At 41.2% G+C, this 26250-nt stretch overlaps 1 protein-coding gene across 16 annotated transcripts in view; it reads right to left on the reverse strand.

Moving 5' to 3' along the window:
• SYNE1 (spectrin repeat containing nuclear envelope protein 1) overlaps positions 1 to 26250 on the reverse strand; it is a 476843-nt gene that overhangs the window by 318907 nt on the left and 131686 nt on the right. For 12 of the 16 annotated variants that reach the window (XM_072140948.1, XM_072140950.1, XM_072140965.1 and 9 more), the window contains 8 exons: positions 22669 to 22776; positions 22071 to 22208; positions 21761 to 21925; positions 18930 to 19042; positions 13857 to 14025; positions 7000 to 7096; positions 6410 to 6612; positions 4449 to 4613 (listed from right to left, as the gene is read on the reverse strand). In XM_072140948.1, coding sequence (XP_071997049.1) covers positions 4449 to 4613; positions 6410 to 6612; positions 7000 to 7096; positions 13857 to 14025; positions 18930 to 19042; positions 21761 to 21925; positions 22071 to 22208; positions 22669 to 22776 — 1158 coding nt within the window. Of the gene's footprint in view, positions 1 to 4448; positions 4614 to 6409; positions 6613 to 6999; positions 7097 to 8980; positions 9114 to 13856; positions 14026 to 14725; positions 14811 to 18929; positions 19043 to 19268; positions 19371 to 21290; positions 21372 to 21760; positions 21926 to 22070; positions 22209 to 22668; positions 22777 to 26250 lie in introns of those variants that run through there. The other 4 variants (XM_072140961.1, XM_072140959.1, XM_072140962.1 and 1 more) reach the window with 4 other exon arrangements.

Genomic DNA, 26250 nt, shown 5'->3' on the forward strand with positions numbered 1-26250 from the left:
AGAAAAATTACCCCCACGCTCCCAAATGCATGACCTGATCCATCTTGTCCGGAAGTGGCTACAACCAGAGGACTGCACCCCAGCACAGATGGTAGAGAGAGTGGTCCTCGACAAGTTCACCCGTTCTCTGCCCTCTCGGCTCCAGCGGTGGGTTGGACAGGCCGGTCCCACAAAAGCTGAGGAGCTCGTGTCCCTAGTAGAGAGGTATCGGGCTACGGAGGACCTTCTACTTACCTCTCCCACACGAAGCAGTGCCAGTGACACCAAACCATCTGGTAAGACTGCTACTGCGGAAAAGGGGAGACATGTCAGGTTGGGAGGGGGTTCATTGGGGGGCGTGGATTCCCAGAAACCCAGTGAGGCTCGTGACAGAGGTCATAGCCATATCCAGTGCTGGCGATGCCATGAAATGGGCCATATTGCTGCCAACTGTCCACTGTCAGTGGAGCCGATGGACTGCAACCAGACCCGGCGAGTGTCACTGTTTGCCCGGCCGGTTCTGGCAGCCGAGTCGATCACGAATGCAGAACCCCAAGTGTGTATGGTCACAATCGGGGGTCACACAGTGGAAGCCTTGCTAGACTCAGGGAGTCTGGTCACCCTGGTGCGGGGAACTTTGGTTGATCCTGGGAGTGTTGTGTATACATGGGGACACTCGCGAATATCCCACTGCTGTCATCAACCTACATACCCCTTGTGGTACTATTACCCATGAAGTGGGGGTGGTGGGGACCCTGTTTCATGAGGCTATTATCGGCAGAGACTTACCGGTGTTTTGGGACCTCTGGAGACGAAGACCCACCGCAGGTGCTGTTGCAGATAATGGACATCACGTGTGTCCGGCCTTGGCCCCTGAACCCTTTGAGGCCAATGTACCCACACCAGCAGTAGGGGTGACCCCATGTGATGAATTCTCTCCCCTAGAGGTCCTAGCTGGTGAGGTCGAGGGCCACGAGGAGGTGGCCGACATGCCGGACCTTGAGATTTCCCGTGAAAATTTTGGGGCTGCACAGCTACAGGACCCTACCTTGGTTAAAGCACGGGAGAATGTTAAGGTGATAAATGGGGTGCTCCAAATACCAGGGGCTGACAAAATATACCCCCGAATGGTGATTGTTGGGGAACTGTTGTACAGGGTCGACCAGATACGGGGTGAGGAGGTTGAGCAACTTGTAGTACCCCAATCTCACCGTAGGCTGGTGCTAGAGTTGGCACACAAACATGTGCTGGGAGGGCACTTAGGTGCTGAGAAGACCCGAGAGAGGATCCTGCAGAGATTTTTCTGGCCCGGGGTGTGGGAGGAGGTAAGCCGGTATTGTAGCTCCTGCCCTGAGTGTCAACTTACTGCCCCGGTGTCCCACTTCAGGAGTCCTTTGGTCCTGCTACCAATCATAGAGGTGGCATTTGAACGGATTGCCATGGATCTGGTTGGCCCCATAGTCAAATCCTCAAGGGGGCACCAATACATCCTGGTTATCCTGGACTACGCTACGCGGTATCCCGAGGCGATTCCATTAAGGAACACCTCCTCCAAAAATATTGCTAGGGAGCTGTTCCAGGTATTCTCACGCACAGGCCTCCCCAAGGAAATCTTGACTGACCAGGGTACCCCATTCATGTCTAGGGTAATGAAGGAGATGTGTAAGTTACTGCAGGTTAAACAGCTCCGCACCTCTGTGTATCATCCTCAGACAGATGGCCTGGTCGAGAGGTTTAACAAGACCTTGAAGGGGATGCTAAAGAGGGTGGTCAGCGAAGACGGTAAGGACTGGGATTGTTTGTTGCCCTATTTGATGTTTGCCATACGTGAAGTTCCCCAGTCCTCCACGGGTTTCTCACCCTTTGAGCTGTTATATGGCCGTTCCCAACGTGGGCTTTTGGATGTAGCCAAGGAGACCTGGGAACAGGAGAGGACCCCCCACCGTAGTGTGATAGAACACGTCTCCCTTATGCAGGACCGCATAGCGGCGGTAATGCCCCTTGTAAAGGAGCACATGAAAAGGGCACAAGAGGCCCAGTCTAGGGTCTACAATAGGTCAGCCAGACTCAGGACCTTTAACCCAGGCGACAGAGAGCTAGTTCTGGTGCCCACCGTTGAGAGCAAGTTCTTGGCAAAATGGCAAGGACCATATGAGGTCATGGAGAAAGTGGGGGAGGTAACCTACAAGGTATCTCAGCCGGGGAGGAGGAAACCCGAACAGATATACCACCTGAACCTCCTAAAGCCATGGAGGGAAAGAGAGTCCCTGATGGCCGTGGGAGTAGAAAAAGCGCCTGTCCCCAAGAAGGGGACACCGGAGGTAGGTGTACCCGATGCCAAGGTGCCTGAAGTACGGATCTCGGAGTCCCTCTCCGGGGCCCAGATTCAGGAAGCAAAGGAGTTTGTGCTCCGAAATGTGGATGTGTTCTCTAAGTTACCGGGACGTACTTCAGTCATCAAGCATGACATCATAACCGAACCCCACATCCGGGTACACCAAAAACCCTACCGGGTCCCTGAAGCGCGCCGGCTTGCCATATCCGAAGAAGTCAGGCAGATGTTAGACCTGGGGGTTATCGAGGAGTCTAAAAGTGACTGGTCGAGTCCTATTGTGTTGATTCCCAAACCTGATGGTTCCCTACGGTTCTGCAATGATTTTAGGAAGTTGAACGAGGTGTCCAAATTTGATTCTTATCCCATGCCCAGGGTTGACGAGTTGATAGAACGACTTGGACAGGCTAGGTTCTTCTCCACCCTTGACCTGACGAAAGGGTATTGGCAGGTACCCCTTACTGACAGGGCCAAAGAAAAGACCGCTTTTGTTACCCCTGACGGGCTATTTCAGTACGTGGTACTCCCCTTTGGGCTACATGGGGCTCCCGCCACATTCCAGAGGTTAATGGATCTCGTGCTAAAACCTCACCGGAGATATGCCTCGGCCTACCTGGATGACATCATAGTTTATAGTAACGATTGGGAGAGTCACCTGGCCAAGGTGCAAGCAGTGGTAGACTCCCTGAGGGCAGCAGGGTTGACAGCGAACCCCCAAAAATGTGCACTGGGTCTGGGAGAGGCCCGTTACCTGGGGTACCATATTGGGCGAGGTGTCATCAAACCCCAAGTAAATAAAGTGGAGGCGATCCAGCAGTGGCCACGACCTATGAGCAGGAAGCAAGTGAGGGCTTTCCTAGGCATAGTGGGCTATTATCGCCGATTTATCCCCGATTTTGCTACCATAGCGGCACCCCTGACTGACCTGACCAAGGGTAGCAGGGCGGTGATGGTAAAGTGGAGTGAAGAGGCTGAGGGGGCGTTTCAGCGACTTAAGACGGTTTTGTGCGAGGGACCGGTACTGATCACCCCTAACTTCACCAAGACCTTTATTGTGCAGACTGACGCTAGGGGCTGTCCTGTCCCAAGTAGTGGAGGGTGAGGAACATCCTGTGACATTCCTGAGCCGCAAGCTCACACCCCCTGAGAAGAACTATAGTATAATTGAGAGGGAGTGCTTGGCGATAAAATGGGCTCTGGAGTCCCTGAGATACTACTTGATAGGGCGACAGTTTACACTAGTGACCGATCACTCTCCCCTCACCTGGATGAGTCAGGCCAAAGAGAGGAACGCCAGGGTCACAAGGTGGTTCCTAATGCTGCAGAATTTCAAGTTCACGGTGGAACATCGAGCAGGAAAGCTGCATGGGAATGCCGATGCCCTGTCTCGTACCCACTGTCTGATGGCCAAAAGTGTTCATCCCCACAGGGTCAAACAGAGGGGGAGGGTATGTGAGACACTGAAGGGGTTAACTGTGGATGGGCGGTATGTTTCCCCTAGGTTTTGCTATTATGCAAGGCCTTAGTGCTGAGGTTGTGTTGTCCAGCACCTTGGACACAGGTGATGGGAGCAGCCTAATCAGTGTGCATAAAGTGGCTGAGCAGAGCTAAGAGTGTTGTCTCTCTCTGGAAGGAGGCTGGAGAGCACACAGCACTGACCTCTGTGCCTGGAGCAGCCAAGTGATTTTGTTAGTGGTGAGTCAGAGAACCATTGTTTAGTTAGCACCCTGACGGGTAGGATATTATTTTGTTTTGGATGCCTGAATGTGAAGGCTGTTTTATTTTGATACCTGCTGAAATAAACGCAGGCTAGACCTGTTTTGGACTAAACCTTGGTGTCACTGTCTTGAACTGCATCACAGCACCCCGCTACCACGGTCTCTACTGGGCCAAATCTCCCACAAAACCTATCCATTCTTTCAATAAAAGATAGCAAGCAGGTGTCAACAACACAGAATACAGTTTTTGATACCTCATCTGATCTAATATTTTTTTTTTCTCCTTCAACTGCATTATAAACTAAACTATAATTTTACATAATACTATAAAAAATAAACAACATTATTTTCAATCATTTAAGATATTATGACACCATTTTTTTATAGCTTGCTATGTAATAAAAAAGGTAACAACTTACATGCTTAACTTCCATGAAAAGTTCTCTCCATCGACCATTAAGAAGCAGGAGCTGCTGTTTGATGTCCTTGGAGATTGTGTCATCACAAGTTTCAATTAGGAAATTGCCAGAGTCGTTCATTGTTGTGTGTTGCTGGATCATGTGTGGCAAGTGACGAAAGAAATCCTGAAAAAATTCATATGGTGCAAATAGGATAGATAGAATTAAGTAGGCTGCACAGTATTTTGCTACATTCAGTATCTATAACATAATCACATTGATGTATTCTATCTATAACTGATGAACGGGCTTAAAACACATTTTACTAGCCTTTTTATTCAAAATTATAATAAACACTAAAAAGTTTATAACCATATACTGAGTGGATCTAGCGAATTGTCACACATTTCATACATTAGGCACTCATTTTTACATTCTTTCAAACATTCATAACATACAGTAATCAAAAAATTAAACTTGAATGCTAGCACATCTATATGTAAAAATGGAGAAAATTCGATTGATCTAGAGTTCATGTTTCTCTTTATGTGAGGGGAAGAGGGGTAGCTACCATGGATGCAATGGGGCTGTGGCTCTGACCCCCACAACCACTCCCCAGACTTCAATTCTGTCTCCCACAGCGCAGAGTTGCACACAATTGTCCTAATGTAGCTCTGTACTCTTTATACAGGTGTACTACCTCTTGACATACAAGTATAATATACACCTTCCAAGACCTGTGCCAATTTCCAAAGGTCCATATAGGACAGAACTGCATCAGGAAGGAGACAGAGCAGAAGTGGGAAGTAGGTATTCATGGTATATGATTCTCTGTGTTGGCCAGTTTATGTGTTTATCTGTCTGTATGTTTGTCTATAGGTTTCCAGCATACAATCAAGCTACCTCGTCTACTAACTGACACTTACACTGCTAACCTCCTCAGGAATGAGGGAGTTGAGAGAAATGTTGGCTGGGTGTGACTTTCTGAAAATAATTTCTAGGGGATGGGTGAATAAGGGAGTGGATTTCTCTTCAGCGAGTCACACACAGCCAACTTCTCTCAACTCCCTCATTCCTGAGGGGTCTGGGTTAGCAGCATTGGCGTCAGTGAGTAGGGTGGGATAACTTGAGTGTATGCTAGAGCTCCCCCTGACTGCCTGGCTGGATCTTTAGTAACAGAGGGCTTCAATAAAAGTCTTTTTAGAAGAATGGTGGCTCCAATTCCATGGATAGAGCCACCATGCAAAAATGTATAAAGACACTGTGTTAAAAGGTACGATGTGTGTTTTTTTGGGTAGGGGTTGCATAGTGAAACGTTCCCTTTAAATATACAGTACACAGATGTCATATGAAATCAACTGTGTAAATCTGTCTCCTGCTATATGATCTATGCTGTGGACATTTGATGTACTGTACCTTAAGTATTTGTACTGGCAGTGCTGTATTAGGGGCTGTCCTGATTAAGGACATGTCTGAAACACATCAAGAAACTTCTGTTTTTTGGCTGTTTTAACCTGATAGAATAAAGCTCAAGTCTTACATGGAACCTGCCTCGTGCTGGATTGTTGCTCTTCTCTTAACCTGCTGCCCTGAGTATGGTATTTAATATTGCTGTGTCATAAATCACATCACCTTTTTTAGTACATCATGGCTATTTTAATATGTTTTCAATAACACTTTGGTATTTACTTCATATTTATTGTTTGTTATAGCTTATTTGCTGTACTAATACTACATGTACTATTGAAAGGTATTTATTTAAAGAAAAGAGAATACAATTATGTGTTACAGGAAAAACAGAAGTACAAACATCTGAAGTGTCACACAACACCCAAATCTGCTTCTGCACAGAGCTTCACATAACTAACAAAATGCCAGTAGGGAGCTAGATATACAAATACCAATGCCCCTCTTCCATAATGTAGTTTGGTAGATCAAAGAATATTGGTCCTCTGAAAATCAATACTCTCCCTTCCGTGTACCTGTTTGGCATGTTCTGGCTGATCCAGCATTTTTTCAGCATCTTCCAGCCAGGCTTGTAAGCTGGCCACTGTACTGCTGTATTTATCCCAGTTGTTGATGACTTCCTCCAGCATGCTCCTGACGCTTCTCACCTCCACCGATAGGTTTCTCCATTGAATTGTAGTTTCATTCAAAAATTTAGTCACAGTCTCAGCCTCTTCAGCTACAAAATATACACCACATAAAAACACTAGTCTTATCTGTTACAGTATTTTTCGGACTATAAGGCGCACCATCAATAAATGCCTCTAGGTTCATATACAAGGTGCACCTGATTATAAGGATGAATGACCAGCAGGTGGCAGACCTGTGCACAGTTCAAGGCAGCTGTTGTCTGCAAGTACGGTTCATATATAAGGCGCACTGGACTATAAGGCGCACCTTTGATTTCTGAGAAAATCAAAGGATTTTTAGTGCGCCTTATAGTCCGAAATATACGGTAAATATATTATTTGTGACTTACCATGTTTGATCCTCCCCTGAGAACATTTTATGCAGCAGACACTAAACGCTACATAATGAATGAAATGTAAAGAAATGTGGTTCTTACCTGATCCATCAGCCTTCACATACATCTCAGCAGCTTGCTTTAGCGACTGACTGGTAAACTCATATTGCTCAAAAAACCTATTTCCATCAATAAATGTCTGTAACGCAAAATGGAATTGAAACAAAATGTTAGGAACAAGCTAAAGGGGAGGGAAAAGGGAAAGCAGCAGGTAGTACCATTGATGTTGCACTGTAGTCCCACCTCTATGCCAAAGTGCCTGCAGTCATCCTGGACAGTGGAACATCATACCCTCATCATTTGGAATTTATCACCTGGAGACCCTCTTACTATTTACCCTATTACATGGGCATTTGATGCATTGCATACTAAAGTTTAAAAATAAACAGCGGTACATGTGACAGCATCTGTAATACACTGGGCCCCCCTCAATTAATTAATACACTGCACCCCCTTGTGAACTATTTTATATATTGGCCCAATTAATTAATTAATTGAGTCAATTAATGATAAAATATACTGGGACCCCTCAATTATTGAATAATGCTGCCCCCCCATTAATTACTAGACTGCCCCTCATAATTAATTATTTCCTATACCCCCCCCCCCCACCATTATTTCATATGCTGCCCCCACAATTAATTATTTCCTATGCTTTCCCCCACAATTAATTATTTCCTATGCTTTCCCCCACAATTATTTCCTATGCTGCCCCCCATTTTTTCCTATGTCGCCCCTCATAATAATTTCCTATGCTGCCCCTCATATTTAATTATTTCCTATGCTGCCCCTCATAATTAATTATTCTCATGCTGCCCCTCATAATTAATTATTCTCATGCTGCTCCTCATAATTATTTCCTATGCCCCACCATTAATTATTTCCTATGTTGCCCCTCATTATTAATTATTTCCTATGCTGCCCCCACCATTAATTATTTCCTATGCTGCCCCCACCATTAATTATTTCCTATGCTGCCCCCACCATTAATTATTTCCTATGCTGCCCCCACCATTAATTATTTCCTATGCTGCCCCCACCATTAATTATTTCCTATGCTGCCCCCACCATTAATTATTTCCTATGCTGCCCCCACCATTAATTATTTCCTATGCTGCCCCTCCACCATTATTTCCTATGCTGCCCCTCATAATTAATTATTTCCTATGCTGCCCCTCATAATTAATTATTTCCTATGCTGCCCCTCATAATTAATTATTCTCATGCTGCTCCTCATAATTATTTCCTATGCCCCACCATTAATTATTTCCTATGCTGTCCCCCACCATTAATTATTCCCTATGCTGCCCCCACCATTAATTATTTCCTATGTTGCCCCTCATTAATTATTTTCTATGCTGCCCCCACCATTAATTATTTCCTATGCTGCCTCTCACCATTAATTATTTCCTATGCTGCTCCTCATAATTAATTATTTCCTATGCTGCCCCTCATAATTAATTATTTCCTATGCTGCCTCTCATCATTAATTATTTCCTATGCTGCCCCTCTCCATTAATTATTTCTTATGCTGCCCTCATTCTCCCGCCGCGCGCGTGTCTTCTATCTTCTTGCCGCATCCGGGCAGGAAGGGTTGCGCTGCCACGTGATGACGTCGTCATGCGGCTGCACAGCCTAGTTCATGGAGCAATGAGCACTGGGGTTGTCTTCTGGCCACATCGCTCCAGTAATAGTGCTTGAGGGGACGAAAAAGGAGCTTCCTGTCCGGACAGATGGAGGCCCCTTCCCGACTCTGGCCAGATAGAGGGGGCCGGATAGAAACAGCCGCATCTGGCCGGCGGGCCGTAGTTTGGGGCCCCTACCTTATACAATATGCTAAGCTTCTGCTCTAAAGCATGCTGCATACTGACTGCACTACATTTCATGATTACAGGGTCCCTTATATCCAACGTACAAGAACAGCATTACCAATCTAATACCATCATCCATAAAATACATTCATACTATGGCATTTTGTGCATATGATGCCCTTTATAATATTAACCATACATATACTAGGTACCTGACTTAGGATGACTACACAAAAGTGTTAGTTCAAGTTAACCTTCTGGCAATGCTAATTGCAATTTACTTCTTTGAAGATTTAGAGTTCTTTCATTTAAAATGTTATTTTAGTGCTGCATTCAGTGAATAAACAAGTGTAACCATATATTTACAGAAGATGTTAAGAAAAGTGTTCTCTCAACTACAGATGTTGCTATGGTGATGTTCTACACAGTATATATTAATGTGACACATTGGATTTTTAAGATTTGTATTCCATTGATGGCACTTCACCAATATTAATTTTATAGAATTATATAAGAATTAACAAAGACATATCCCCAAACGTAAAAGACAGTGATGGATAACCTATGACGTGTCGAGACGTTTTTGCTGATATGCAGCAAGCTGAAAGCATTCGGAGATGGGTAACTCTCCTGCTAAGAGCTCAGTGTAGTGCCCTTGTTGAGCTCTTGAGTCAGAGCTTGATGCTTTGGGTTCACTGCCAGACAGTGTCGGCATCAGGTGGCAGGGCAATTCTTCTGCAGACAGTGGCATGAATGGTGTCCATATTACCTCCATTAGTGAAGGACTTAGTTAGGCAGTGAAGCCAGAGCTTGCACCTGCATTCATTTGTTGCACTAATTTGTTGCACCGAGGCATCTGGGAATACTAGATCTGTCAGTGGTCGGGGGAGGGTCATCTCAGGCATGTGTGCTCCTGGCACCCGGCCAATAATCTTCATGCAGCTACTAAAATTTAATCCTGCTGCCAGATTACCCACCACAGCTACAGATCAGCAATAGCTGTGAAAAACAATGCCAGCTGATAGTAGCAGAACAGGCATGTTCAAAAATATTCCCTCTGTTTTGGAAAATATCATTAGGCAAACAGGTTTGGTCCAAACTAGTAGATGTGGTTGAAGTATGGGTGTGGCTGTTTGAGCTGGTTTTAGAAAAATTCTTCATTTCACTTTTGTGAAATTATGGAACTTATTACTTTACTTCTCTACTCTCTCAATGCTGGTCAAGCAAAAGGATATGAAATATGTTTACAGCAAAGATCTCTATGAAAATAAATGATTTGAATCTAATACAATACTTTCTCAATACACCATAGTCCCATATAATTTCCCAATAACAAGATACCAACACAAAATCAATGTAGTTGGGTAACATCCAAAGTGAATCTGCAGCAGAAACCATGGAGTTTGGAACAACTATTGATGGTATGTGTGAACATATACAGGTGGTCCCCTACTTAAGGACACCCAACTTACAGACAACCAATAGTTACAGACAGACCCCTCTGACCTCTGGTGAAGCTCTCTAGATGCTTTACTATAGTCCCAGATTGCAATAATCAGCTGTAAGGTGTCTGTAATGAAGCTTTATTGATAATCATTGGTCCCATTACAGCAAAAAATGTTTAAACTCCAATTGTCACTGGGGCCAAAAAACTTTTGGTCTGGATTTACAATTATAAAATATACAGTTTTGACTTACATACAAATTCAACTTAAGAACAAACCTCCGGACCCTATCTTGTACGTAACCCGGGGACTGCCTGTATTTAAAATGAGATTTGTCAATCTACTTGTGCTTAATTTCTGGCATCATTCACCAAAAGTCTGTCTAAATGTCTTGAAGCACATTTATCAAGGTCTTGAGAATGCTTTTTGGACACTTTTACAACTAGTTCATAAAACTGCATGTAGAGTCTGATGTGAGTGGCCTCACAGCAAAAAGTTGGTGCACAAAAATTTGGTACAGTATACTAGACAAACTAATAGGAGGAGCAGAGTAAGACTTGACAGTTTTAAATGGAACCTGTCATCAGTATATGACATTTTCCACCGATTCCAATTTTTATAGCCTTTATTTCCTGTTCCAGTTACTTGTAAAAATAAAATACAAACTACAGCAAGTCATGGGGCATCAACAGCCCAATACCATGTCTCATTAAGTCCTCTGCCCTCTTTATTGACATAGAAAGGGGAGGTCCAAGTCCCCATGCGTATTGACAGTTGTCCTTGGCTCTTCCAGGAGTAGAGGGGATGACCCAATGAGACAGGGACTCTGTCCACTGCAGCTGACGCCCAATGACTTGCTCAAGCTTGCTAATTACTTTTATAAGTTACTAGAACAGGGAAGCATTATTAAGAATTATTGGAAACTTTATTAAAAAGGCTATTACAATCCGTCATCAGATGGAAATGTCATATCTATACCTATATCATACTAGGAATATTACAATATACATTGGCATGACACTACCTATATCATACTGCTAGCTTTCTCCTTGCCCAAGATCCATTCCTACTTGTAAATTCATGTTCAGCTTTTCCTGGTGGGTATTTCCTTACAGTGACATCAACCAAGTGAACTGTGGCCCATGCAGCTTTCCTATAATGCCAAGTTCTTCTGCACCAGCACAAAGTAACCCAGTCAGGCTCAGTGTTGCTGCTGTAAAGGTATCTTGTGTGGAGCAAGGCAGGGCATAGACACATAGGTGATATCACACATAACTGAATCACCTGTAATTTACTAAACAAAGAGTATACAGGCAGTCCCCTACTTAAGGGCACCCGACTTACAGACGACCCGTAGTTACAGACGGACCTCTATGCCCACTGTGACCTCTGCTGAAGCTCTCTGGATGTTTTATTTTAGTCCCAGGCTGCAATGATCAGCTGTAAGGTGTCTGTAATGAAGTTTTATTGATAATCCTTGGTCCCATTAAAGCAAAAAATTTGAAAAATTTAATTGTCAATGGGGTAAAAAAAAATATTTTTGACTTGATCTACAATTATAAAATATACGGTTCTGACTTACATACAAATTCAACTTAAGTACAAACCCATGGACCCTATCTTGTACGTAACCTGGGGACTGACTGTATTAAACATCTTGACCAACAAAAGCATCTTACTATATCTGGTGCAGTTCTGTTGAGCAGGGATTCTCCTGGTCCTACCTGGGGTAGAATTGTGCTACAACCTGCCCTATGCAATGCAACGCTACGCTACAGGCCCCAGAGTGCTGGGCTAAAGGAAGAGAGGCTGAGGCAGGCGGAAAGGAGAACATTAGCAGACAAGCAGCTGCAATACAGAAATGAATGTACATTGTAAAAAAGTTATTTTTTAGCTATCAGATTTAAAGTGTAATCGTCATTTGAAATAATTTATTATATTGTGTATGGGAACATGTAGTGAACATTTTTCTAATACACTTTATCAAATTTTGCTAGCAATTCCCTCCCATGGAGATGCGTATTTCCACATGTACAGTGTGTGTCTATGGAGGCTGCATAATAGTTGTGCTATAGCTAGAGCAGCGATGGCGAACCTTTTAGCAGCTGAGTGCCCAAAAAGACACCCAAAACCCCCCATTATTTATCGCGAGTTGCCAAATAAAAATTAAAGCAGTAACTTACTGCTCCCTGTTCTTCCACAATCATATTGGCCTCCTAAGGACAGCAACACAGTAGAAAGATGGAAAGTTTGCATCATTTTAGCTTCTTTCCAGTGTCCCTCTGTAGACCTGTAGGGGCCAGCAGGAGGTCCTCCAAAGATAATTCGGCCCTGTCTATTCATTCTCCCTCTTCTTACAGTCCCAAATAGTGAAATAAGTATCAAAAAATGACTGAAAGCAGCATCTTTTAAGTTGCTTGGAACTGCAGGAAGATTCTTTGAGTCCTTTCTGGTGTGCTGGGGCGATGGCCCGAGTGCCCACAGAAATGGCTCTGAGTGCCGCCTCTGGCACCAGTGCCATAGGTTCGCCACCACTGAGCTAGAGTGAAGCTATGCCCACATACAGCATGCTTAGCAAATCTTATAGAAACTGGCAGTGCCAAGAAAAAGTCAATATGGTTTGTAAGTTGTCTGTTTTCCTATGTATGATTAACCTTCTTATACACAGAGTACATAAGGCCTCTCTGAATAGTTCAGTTTGTGTACATGGTGAATAACACTGTTCCTGGTTCCACATAATAATGTGACTTAAAGTCTGCATTTTAGCCGTCCCAGCTGCAGAGCTATACGGTAGAGACCCGGTTACTACAATTTTTCATACACACAATAGGTAGGGCAGAGAAATGTCCTGCTGTAACTCTCTCACACTAACTCAGAGGATATATATTATATATATTCTTATAGATAATGGGGCATTATAGAGCAGTACTGATCCATACTACTGAAAATATAAGCACTTTGGGCAAGACTTGTTTCTTTCTGCAGAAGTGTTTTCTCATTCTTCATATCCTCATTATCCTTTCCTCTTCTATTAATAGAGGTAAATAGTGAGTACATTTTAAAGAACAAGATAGACTGAATTTCAATTTCAGAAATAAATGCACATTAAGAGATAGGAGGGGTAGAGAGAAAATATCTTAAGAAGGGGAAAAAGCATTTTTCTAATATAAAGAATATTTATTATTAAAACGTTTCTTTACTTTTACTACCAATGCTAAAGCTAAATTCACATGAATGCGTGCCCGTCCTATCGTAGCATGGCGGGCACACGGCGGCGCCGGGGTGAGGAGGAGGGGGTGAGCACCGCTGTATTATGGGAAAAGATAGGACATGTCCTGTCCTGTCCCCGGTTATGCAACGGATGTTCTGTGTGCGGCACCGTACCGCTCCTTATGGCGCCGTACGCCCAATGCCAGCCTATGTATAACTAGCATATATATACACCCCCCAACAACCGTCTGTATGCAGGCTAAGCTTGTTGAAAAGTTAGTGTACATTTTAAAGTCATTGCTTTCTTATTAATTTTTTGTATGCTTGAGTCACACTGAAAATTACTTATGCAAAGTTCATTGCTGACATAATAATAACATGTTAAATGTAAAACAAATCACATAATGGTTATATAACAATTTATTTTACTTACTATATAATTTTGTAGCAGCAGTTCTACAGAATCTCTTCTTCCATATTTTATGATCCAGGACTTGAGCTTAGATTCGGCCAGCACTAAAAGTGCTAATAGTCGATACTTTAATTCCATGAATTCTAACTTCATCATATGTAGCTGGGAGGATGAAGCTACGAAATTAAATCTGCAGAAAACCAAGCAACAGTTTTATTTCACACAACATATAGGCCACCACCTGTTATTGGCCGCGTGCAGCACAATACATCAAGAGGTTCCGGCCACTTAATGTATATGTTGGCAGGCTGCCCGTAGTTTATTTCTATGACAGGTCCTACCTGGAATAGAAATATTCAGCAGCATGCAAACTTTCACCTTTTAAAGTTTGCTTGCTACAGTTTTAGCGCAGGACTGCCCTTGTCCCCCCTTCACATCAGTCCACATCCCCTTAGCTTAGAGAGATTGCTTATATTTGTGATTATTTCAGGGCTTCAACAACAGCTTTATGGCATCGACGCCCTGATAAATAATCCCCATATAGTATATATAAATCACATACTTAGACATGTATTTCTACACATACATACAGTATAAATACCCTATATACACAAATACATACAGTATATAGTCTCACAAACTCACATGGCAGCAATAAAAATTCAGAAACTAAAACAGTAAAATATTCCCTAGTTCATACCAGCCCCATCATGGTTATCTTATATATAAAGCTGTGTGTGTGTGTGTATGTATGCTAAAGGAATCTGTACCCTTGCATTTACAATCACCAAATTTTGCACAGTTGTTGCCTGTGACTCAGGGAACATCGTAGACAAGGTTTTGAGACTAAACTTTTACCCCGCACTTTCCAAAATCCACTTATTACCCACCATATACATGAGCCATTGTCTGTTGCTGCAGCAGTTGGAAGAAGAGCCATGATTGGTTGCTGTTCTGCCACAGATCATTAATATGAGCTCTGAGTTTTGATTGGCTACTACAGGCAATGAGTAGAAGACAACTAATGTGTGAGGTAAGCTGGATAGGGATACAGAGATAGGGGAAGATTTATCATAAATGTCTGCAGTAAAACTGTTCCAGTTGCCCATGGAAACCAATAAGTGATAAGCTATAATTTTATAAACAGCTGTGAGAAAATGAAACTTGAGCTCAGAGACTGCCGGCCACACAGTCAGTCACTGAAAAAGACTGCCGGCCACACAGACAGTTACTGAAATAGACTGCCGGCCACACAGACAGTTACTGAAATAGACTGCCGGCCACACAGACAGTTACTGAAATAGACTGCCGGCCACACAGGCAGTTACTGAAATAGACTGCCGGCCACACAGGCAGTTACTGAAATAGACTGCCGGCCACACAGGCAGTTACTGAAATAGACTGCCGGCCACACATGGTCACTGAAAGACTGACGACCACACAGACAATCAGAGACAGTCTGAGACAGTCTAAAGATACATATAAAATATTTTTTGTTAACCTATTCTATTTTGTTGTAGCCAAGAGAAGTTATTTACTATCCCAGGCAACGCTGTGAGCTACAGCTAATTTTATATAAAGCCCACCTCACCCGCTATGGATTCATTAGATACAGCACCCTTCACCACCATTTCTTATGTACTGCCTTATGTGGTTCCCCCAGCAGCCCTGGGCCCTGGCACTTGCCCTGGCATACCCAGTGCTAGAGCCATAATGTTTACACACATACAGCAAATTCACATATACAGCAGATCCACACACACAAGAAACACACATACAGTGTATATACACACACATACATTTATACAGTCATACACACAAGTATTTACAATGCACTTCCTCCATTGTTTAGTGCACTTCCTCATGTACTGACTAATTCGTAATCTTTTTTTGCCCCTTGGCCCAGGGCAATAACCTACTGGTTTCTGTTAACTATGAGAGTAGATATCCAAAAAGAATCAGACTTAAACCTGAACCTTAATGTACTTTAATGGAACAATGAGATCATAGTTTTGAGACTGACTACTGACGTACTGGGTACATCTTAACAGGACTTTGCTGAAGGCAATACAGGCCGATCAGACTCCCTAGAGAGCCTAAAAAATAGTAAAAAAATAATTTAAAAAAGGGAAAAAAAGAACAAAAATATAATTTTTTAACAGGAAAAAGACATTTCTGAAATGCCACCTGTGAACCATTTCATCATACATAAACATTTTAATCAAAAGTAATACGATTGTACCGTCCCCCAAACTGAAAAAGAATTAGAAAGTAGTTGCTTATTATATGACTTCTCAGCCAAAGAACTAACAGAGAAATGGTTTCTAAACACAGACAATGTACAAGCCTTTTTTCTGTGAAGGTTCCACGCCAGGTTTTGACTTTCAAATACTGATGTACAATACAATACAATACAGACCAAATTCTGTGTTTTGAAAATGACAATACAAGTGTAAAAATGGGCATAGAAAGAGAATCATTTATAGGGATAATTAGGGACAGCATGTAGACCGGTGGGGTCCAATTGCTGGGAATCTCACCGATCATGAGGAAAGGAGTCTTGTTCCCATATGCATGTGTCCTGCTACACCAATAATTATTAGTGAATGGAGTGAGAGGGCACAGCCTTTTTTTGTCACTCCATTCACTAATGATTGGTGAGGTTACAATAGGACTGATCACTAGGTTATCCTCTATTCTGTGCATAGGTTATAAGGTGTGTACTCAGGTACTCTGCCCCCTCCCCCTGAAATTATTCGGAATGCTGACAGAGGCTATAGGAACCAGCTAAAAATCACATGCCTGGTGACAGGTTTGTTTAGGGGTATATTTTATTCCCTTTTACATAACGCCCCATAATTTTATTTATGAATTATATTTTAACATATATATTTATTTCTGCTTTGATCCATTATGATGCTTTATGCTACAATAATTGGATAATGATTTACTTTTTGAGCCTTCTATCCCTGTCATGCGCAGTAATCGTCACACTGTGCAGTTCCCTTTCAGATCCCTATTTTATTGATGTTCGAAATTATTTTTTAAACTGACACTTTTTCAACAACTACAGTGGTGGCCAAAAGTATTGGCACCCCTGCAATTCTGTCAGATAATATTCCATTTTTTGCAAAAAAAATTATTGCAATCAGAAATTCTTTGGTCTTATTATCTTCATTTAATTTGTCTTCAATGTAAAACCACAAAAAGAATTGTCAAAAAGCCAAATTGGATATAATTCCACAACAAACATAAAAATGGGGTGGGCCAAAGTATTGGCACTGTTTGAAAAATCATGTGATGCTTCTCTAATTTGTGTAATTAACAGCACCTGTAACTTACCAGTGGCACCTAACAGCTGGTGGCAATAACTAAATCTTACTTGCAGCTAGTTGAAATGGGTTAAAGTTGACTCAACCTCTGTCCTGTGTCCTTAAGTGTACCACACTGAGCATAGAGAAAAGAAAGAAGACCAAAGAACTGTCTGAGGAAGCAAAGATTGTGAGGAAGCATGAGCAATCTCAAGGCTACAAGCCCATCTCCAAAGACCTGAATGTTCCTGTGTCTACCGGTACTATACCCAAAGGTGCAAGTGTCTAGCCGTAATATCCGTCGGCGCTTGAATGAAAAGGGACTGTATGGTAGGATACCCAGCAAGACCCCACTTCTTACACAGAAACATAAAAAAAACAGGCTGGAGTTTGCCAAAACTTACCTGAGAAAGCCTAAAACGTATTGGGAGAATGTTCTCTGTCAGATGAGACAAAAGATTAGCTTTTTGGGAATAGGCATCAACATATAGTTTACAGGGAAAAAAAAAGAGGCCTTCAAAGAGAAGAACACAGTCCCTACATTCAAACATAGCAGAGGTTCCCTGATGTTTTGGGGTTGCTTTGCTGCCTCTAGCACTGGACAGCTTGACCGTATGCATGGCATTATGAAGTCTGAGGACTACCAACAAATTTTGCAGCATAATGTAGGGCCAGATGTGAGAAAACTGGGTCTCCCTCAGAGGTCATGGGTCCAGACCTGAATCCCATAGAACACGTGTGGAGAGACCTCAAAATGGCAGGAGAAGGCACCCTTCAAATCTCAGGGATCTGAAGCAGTTTGCCAAGAATGATCTAAAATTCCAGCAGAGCATTGTAAGAACTCATTGATGGTTACCGGAAGCGGTTGTTCGCAGTTATTTTGTCTAAAGGTTGTACTACCAAGTATTAGGCTGGGGGTGGCAATACTTTTGTCCGGCCCATTTTTGGAGTTTTGTGTAAAATGATCAATGATTAGATTTTTTTTTTCATTCTCTGTTTTGTTTTTTCATTGCAAGCAAAATAAATGAAGATATTTATACCAAAGAATTTGTGATTGCAATCATTTTCTGGAAGAAAACGAGTATTATCAGACAGATTTGCAGAAGTGCCAATACTTTTGTATATATTAGTCTACTTGGTTTCTGTTTCTCTATGACGTGCTCCAGGCAAATTAAGACACGTGATTAATATAACAGGTTCCTTTAATCTACTATCTATGTTAATTAATAACAGATTCTGTGTCAGTGAACATGAATGCTACATAATAAATGGTTTCAAATAAGTTTATAATATAAAATTTTTAAAATGCCTTAAATCTTAAATATAAACACGTCACAAATGAAAAAAAACATATACAATAATACATTACTCAACTTTTCCAAAAATGTTTCAGTCTATTAAAATTTAAGGAAACTTATTATAACCTTGCTGCAAACAAAGTGCCCAGGTGCCAGGCTTACAATTATTTGCCTATCTCCTTGGTAACAAACCTTTAATGCAGATACATTTCTGTGCACACAATCTCTCACATAGAAAGGTTTCATTTCATTCTATCAGATTTAAACTACACAAAACCTATTTTTGTCCTGATCTATTATCATTTTTATCATTTGGTACTAGTACATATATATAGTAGCTATTCATGTCATATAATAGTTTTTATAAAGCATCTCACCAAAATCCTTTATGCTCACATCAAATGCTCCATCTCTTTCTTGCTGCCCAATTTCACTTTGAAATGATAAATGCTAATATGGAAGCTAAAGCCTGTAAATCTTTTTACCTTTCTGCCATATCTTCGAGCTGCTCTACAGGCACCGGGACTCCGTTAACAGATCGTGAGCGGTGGATCTCTTGAAAAGCCTTTTTATAACCATCCAGATTCTTGAGCACGTCCTGTTTGTAAAATGAGAAAAAATACATATATTGTAATGAAAATAGAGAAAACAATTTGGCTGTGTAACTGGAAAAAAAAACTGGAAAAAAAATAGGCTGCTGCGATGAGTCACTGTTCAGCAATTGTATGCTAGGAAATTTTATCTGTCACAGTGGCATGCAATTTTATCCCGTCATGAAAGCTCGTCATAATAAACGCTTTGTACGGATCAGTAGAAAGCCTTACACTGGATGTGCTGAAGGACTGAAACTGACGAGGATTTTGCTCTCTAAAGAGATGCAGAACTGGCACAGCCTCTTACTTGCAGGGGTTTCCCTCGATACTGACCTGATTCTACTGAATATATTCAGACTAAGTGTATTTTTGGGAGAAGAAATCTAGCAGTTTATTGTCCATATAATATACTAAGCTCCATAAAGGGTCTACAGACACACAATTAATTTACATTAATTAATATCTCTGCAGTTTACAACCTCATTACATTTTGTGAGTTTGCATAGCCTATGTTTTATGGTGGATGGCTTTTTAAAAGGAATGTGGAGGGGATCTGCAGCAGATTATGTTCTCTTTAATATTTTAATCTGCATGTACAGGCGTTAATGCGACCTCTGGGCACGACCTATACAGTCAAAGCCTGACCATATACATTTGATGTTAAATTTGTCCGAAACATTGCGAAGTAGGGCTCACAGATCTTGTCAGTATGGCTCTGTAACACCTTATGATGATCCATATGTATATTTTGTAGATTAATTAGCAGATCTTTGCAACAGAGAACTAAAAAACTGCCAAGTTGCAATAGTGTAGTATGTGTCCAAAGATGGATAATGATGATTATTTATTGATAGAGAATAGTCAATAAGGCGGAGGAATTTTACGGACCAAACTTCGTATCACTAGACTGAACTCAACGGGGCAGATTTATCAAGCAGTCTGAAAGTCAGAATATTTCCAATTGCCCATGGCAACCAATCACAGCTCCCCTTTAAAATATTCATGAGCACTGGTGAAATGAAAGCTGAGCTGTGATTGGTTGCCATGGGCAACTGGAAATATTCTGACTTCCAGACTGCTTGATAAATCTGCCCCAACATGTCAGTTTAGTCCACTGAGGTTTATTCTGGGAAACACTCTAACACACAGAGCATTTTTCTAAGACCAGACTTGCTCGTGGGCAGGAGGCAGAGTCAAAGATTACTTCAAGACAGTAGACATTTGGGGCCAGGAAGAGCTTAGAGCCATGAATTGTGTGTGAAGTTAGGTCTGGTGGGATGGATGGTTTAGGTGGAGGAAAGATTTTGTCCATGCTAAGTTTCAGAAAGAGAAGAAGAGGATATTGCCACTCAAGAACTGTAGCTAGAATAGAAGTGAGCCCCTTAGGCCGAGGCCCTCTCCAAAAAGGGGCACCAGGGGATTCCACAGTGCTCACTGAAAAGGGGGTGGGGGGGACTTGTAGGGAATAGTTAGTGACACCAGTCGGGATAATTGCTGACTTGGGCCCTGGCAGATAGGTGTTGTGGGTCAGGGAGATGTTTAACCATTTCCAACAAGGGCTAGCTCTCAGTGGGTGAATGGAGGTGTATCTCATTTTCCTTGTGGTTGGAGTTATGAAGAGATACAGGAAAGGGCCAAATCAGTGGTACTAAGGGAAAGAAGCATCTGAAGTAGGAGAGAATGTTCAACAGTTTCAAAGGCAGAGGAAGGATCAAGAAGAATGGGAGTAAATTAAACCATTGGCTAGTGAAAGGTTTGAAAAGAGAGTAAGAGCTGGGATAAGCAAAGTGGCAAGGTTGGGATAAGGTGCATTAGAATTGGGTCAAACACATAGGTCTGAGCTTGACAGGATGGAGAAAAACTATGATCAGTAAGGGTAAAGGGATTAGTCATATGAGAGGGACATTGGATATCCTAGGTGGGTTGCAGGAATTGAAGGTTGAAACTTTCTCAGATGCTGTTGATTTTGTTTTTGAAGTGTGAGGCACAGTCTTCATCAGAGAAGAAAGAAGTGGTTGGGGGTGCAAGAGGACAGAGTAGGGAAATAATGGTAGGAAATAAATGTCTTAGGTTGTGAGAAAATTCAATATTTATGAAGTTATCCTGTTTTGGAGATTTGAGTTATCCTGTTTTGGAGCTCTGTGCAGCACTGCGTAATCTGTGGGCACTATATAAAGAATTATTATTATTATGGTGTGTAAATAACAGCATTTTCATAGTTTTCAACTCATTTGAAGCAAGTATTTTGCCCACCTTTTAACCAGATGCTATTAAGTTCTATTTGCCATTTGCCATTCCTGTTAAATTCAACCAAAAAACACTCAGAAGTGGAGGTATCTGTGTCTGAGATTCATTTTATATTTTATTGGAGATAGCACAAATAGAAAGAATGAAGATAGCCGAAGCCGATGCCAAAAAGCCAGAGTATCTATCAAAACAAGTGAATCCAAACTTATACATGGTACAATCATGTTCATACCACAAAATTAGTCTGTTAAGCACCTTTACTTTATCTTATTAAAAAAAAATCACAACTTACAGTATATGACCATGAAATGCAATGATCATTACTGTTACTATAATATTAGCAGACCAAGAAATGGAATACTATGAATATATCTACAACCTCTACAACATCCACAATTGATGACAAACTACTTTATCTACTGCCAAACCACATCATGTACCACTTTAACCTACTTATTCAAACCTGTTGCTCTTACCTTGTGTTGCTCTAATTTCCTGTGTATCAAATTTGCAGTTTCCTCATGAGATTGTTGTATGATAATATCTTCCCTGAGAGCAACCTCGGCTCGATATAACCAGGAGCCAATGGTTCCTAATGGAGCTGGTAGAGATTTGTCAAGCTGCACATGCCAGTCAAAAATCTAGAAATAAAACCAAGGTTTGCATCAGTTTCCAATTTATCGTGTTTGAGCATAATCTGAGCATTCTGGAGAATTTATCCAGGATTTACAAGATTTCACAAGTATTATACTACTAAATGAATATCAGGAAATATCCATTGCCTACCTTAGCAGAAACCTTTTCCCATGCTTGCTTCAACATTGTCTGGTCAAGAGAGAGTTTTCCATCTTTGCCCAAAGGCTGAATGGCATTTTCAACCTCTTTTCTTTTCATTTCATAATGTACTCTATACTGTTTGTATGACTGAAAAAATAAACAAAAAGGATGGAAGAGATCAATTAGAGAAAAACATTGAAGTTTGCAAATCACAATGGGCCACATTTACTAAAACTACTTAAATAGACACAAATTGATAGATCAAAACTTATTTTCCCTCCACAAAAGGTATATTTTGCTGATTTTTAAAGAGAACGCATACACATGCATCTTGTGTATAAGGTGAGCCAGCGATAAATGTCTAGTCTCTTGTACTACCCAACAGATTACAAATATAATGATATGTCTTCAGATATTACACATGTGCTTCAATCTTAAAAGTGTGCATTCAGATTTCTGCATCAAAAATATAAAATAGAGTGATAAGGTTTTATATGGATACAGAGATAAGGTGTAAATAAATACCATGTGCTTCATAACAGCAGCACATAGCCTTAATAGACTAAATGGTTCACCGCACTACTTCCGCCATTTTCATATACTGTACCTGGTATCTCTCCTGTAAACTATTTTCTACCGTCTGTGCTCGAGTGATATCTCTTTCAAACTGTTCAATCCAAACTTTTAGGTCCCGGAGCACTAGTCTATCTTCTCTCTACAGAAGAAATAATTGTACAAGGGTTCATACACAGACCAACATGAAACCGTAGTACGGTATATATATGTTATATTGAAAAGTGAACCACAGCTATACAATACAATATTATATACTAATATCTAGCAAATAAGTTAAGAACAGCCCACATAGTTCTAAGGCTATAAATGGTGATCACTTCACTAGTTTGAACAGAACTGAAGCTTACTGTGGGTGATTGATGTTGGAAATCTATAGCAGATAAAAGCTTATTATTTATTATATATACACATACATATGTTCAGTTTAAAAGGAAATAAAAGTTTCAACATTTGCCTAGACCTAATTAGGGTATTGTACCTACTCACTGCAGTCACCTCTCATGTGTTTTGGGGTGCAATAACAGTACACATAACAATCATTTCCAACACAGACCCTGCACAAATGCAGCTAACACATTGGGGGAGATTCATTTCTGGCAGAGAAGGCACATGAATCTCCCCCTCCCTGCCAGTTTGCAGGAGGGCGGGCATGGGTTGTGAACTGAACACTGGAGACTATAGACCAGGTCTGAACTGGTGGAGTTTTTTGCTACAGTTAGCAGAAGCCTCTTGGTGGATATGGGTCCCGGAGCACCAGCGGGGGGAATTTTAAGACATGCAAAATGCCAGTCTTAATGAATTCTCTGCATTCATGCATAAATAAATATTTAGTGAGAAATAGACAATATGGTGTTTTTTAACATTTTGTAGGAAGCAGTGAGAATCAACACTTTATATTAATTAATACAGGCGGTCCCCTACTTAAGAACACCCTACTTACAGACGACCCCTAGTTACAAACAGACCTCTGGATGTTGGTAATTTACTGTACTTTAACCCTAGGCTACAATAAACAGCTATAACAGTTCTCAAAGGTGTCTTCAATTAAAGGGGTATTCTCGTCTGGGCACTCACATTCAGTTTCACTAATCTTCCATGTATAAACATTTCTTCAATTGGATGTTATTAAAAAAAATGTTCCTGTGTGAAGATAATTTCTCATAAATGTAGTCATGTTGTCCCTTAGAAACCAGATAGCTTCCTAGGATACGACCACGTCACACTCTAGCAGTGGTGGCCAGACTTGCGCTGTTGAGCCCTGCCTGGCCTCCTGGATTCAACGATCATTACCACAGGACGGCTGTGGGATATGCAGTAACTCCCGGACATTTCATATACAAAACCTTTTTGTTTATTTCTGCAATCCCTCCAGCAGACGTGGCCGTATCCGAGGAAGCCATCTCGTTTCTAAGGGACAGCATGACCAAATTTATGAGAAATTATCTTCACACAGGAACATTATTTTTAATAACATCTAATTGAAGAAATGTTTATATATGGAAGATTTATCAAACTGAATGTGAATGCCCAGACGAGAATACCCCTTTAAGCATTATAGTTAATCCTGGTTCTTCTAACAGTTCAACATTTTTAAAATCCAATTGTCACAGAGACCAAAAAATATTTGGCTGGGGTTACAATTTTAAAATATAGGGTTCCGACTTACATACAAATTCAACTTAAGAACAAACCTACAGAACCTATCTTGTACATAACCCGGCAACTGCCTGTCCATATATCAGGGAAAACACATCAGGTACTGTAGAGTGTTGCTCCTTTGAGACATATAAAGGTAGTTGTCTAAATAAATTAGAAAAAATTAGGGAGGTATAAGAGGACATACTGTACAGAAGACTGTGTTGAGCAGAATTAGATTTTTATGCTTAAATGTGTATTCCAAGAATCAGCATAATTCATTTACAAATGAGATTGTAAAATATAAGCTAATATGTAATTAGTTGTTATTTAAAATTTTGCTCTCCATAGCAGAAAACTCCTATTGACATACACTGTAATGAAGAATTAAAATGCTACCGGCAGAAGATGGCCGCTGGTCACTGGTCACATGGCAGTTACACATCATTACTATGGTAACAGAGCAAGACCATTTGTTACATTATCACTGGGGGCAGAAAATAAGACTGAGGAGGAGTTACTGAGAACTAAAGGATCAAGGGACTTGTAGTTTCCAGTGGTGGCCATCTTGGTTAAACCTTCACCTACTTTAGAGAGGCCATAAAATTTTGTGAATCATAAAATCAAACTATTTAAGCACCATTTTGTAACTAATGACATTGAGTTTTGTTATATTTATGTATGTATAGCATCATGGGTTTTTGAATGAGATGTTCATGTTCCCGGAATACCCCTTTAAAGGAAATCTACCATCAAAATAAAGCTGGATAAACCAGATCCAGGCATCATGACTGTGGTAATTTACCCATATTTGTTATCCATTGCCTCCTTCCTTCTAAAATTAGCTTATGATTAGGATTTAGAAGGGCTGTGGGGGGCATCACCACTGTGCAAGAAGCATATCCCACTCCCACTGAAACTTTCTCTGTTGCTGTGAGATTACATCAGGCAGAGGGAGGTGGAAGTGTTGAGGGAGCAGGGGGAGACATTGTAACAGCCTGTGAAGCCAGAGCAGGAAGGAGGCCAAAGATAAAAAATATAAGAAGATTACCACAGTCACCGTGGCTGATATGATGAGTAAGTGTCCCTGGTTTATCATACTTAATTTTGAAAGTAGATTTCCTTCAACTGTAATAGAGAAGATCTATAGAGGCAAAAGTTACATCTCACAATTGTCACCTTATAGGCTTAACTCCAATACATTATAGAGACAATAAAATATATGGTAATATTCTATACAGTACATGTAAATGGGCAATAATACATGGCTTAACAACTAAAGTATTGAGGCAAACTTCTCATCAGAAACTTGGCAGTACAATATACCAGGTACTCAGTGGATGCAAGTCATCACCTCAGTCATGTGTATAGCACACATCTTATCATCATCCTGGCAACCATGGATTAATATTTCAATTTATAATACACTAGCTGTAGATCCCGTTGCTGTCCAGGATAGGAAATAGCTGGTCATAGCTATAACAAAATTGAAGGGGTTGACAAATAATATTTATTATGTATCTCTCGCTCTCTGACCTTCAGTGACCATCTCTCTGACGGCTCAACTTCCAACTGTTACAGCAGACAATGGCTCCTGTATCTGGTGATTAATAAGTGGATTTTGGAAAGTGTGGGGTGAAATTTGGGCTCAAAACCAAGTCTATGAAGTTCCCTGAGTCACAGAGAGTGGCTGTGCAAAATTTGGTGATAGTAAACACTATGGTGCAGTGTGGACATACACACACATACACTCAGCTTTATATATGAGATTTTACACAATTTATGTCCCCTCCCCAACTTATGCAAGTTTACCCTGACTGAAAAATATTACTCATCAAAAAATCTCTACTCATATTCTGCAGTCTGTGACCATATCTGGAATAATGCAAAAGCGGAAGTACAGAAGTTCTACCAGCTTTAGTAGAAGTGACCAAATTACTTATTAAGCCCATTGTGAATGAAATGTTTGTCCTTATTT

The sequence above is a fragment of the Engystomops pustulosus genome, chromosome 3 (assembly GCF_040894005.1).
Source record: "Engystomops pustulosus chromosome 3, aEngPut4.maternal, whole genome shotgun sequence".
In the NCBI taxonomy this organism is placed as follows: Eukaryota; Metazoa; Chordata; class Amphibia; order Anura; family Leptodactylidae; genus Engystomops; species Engystomops pustulosus.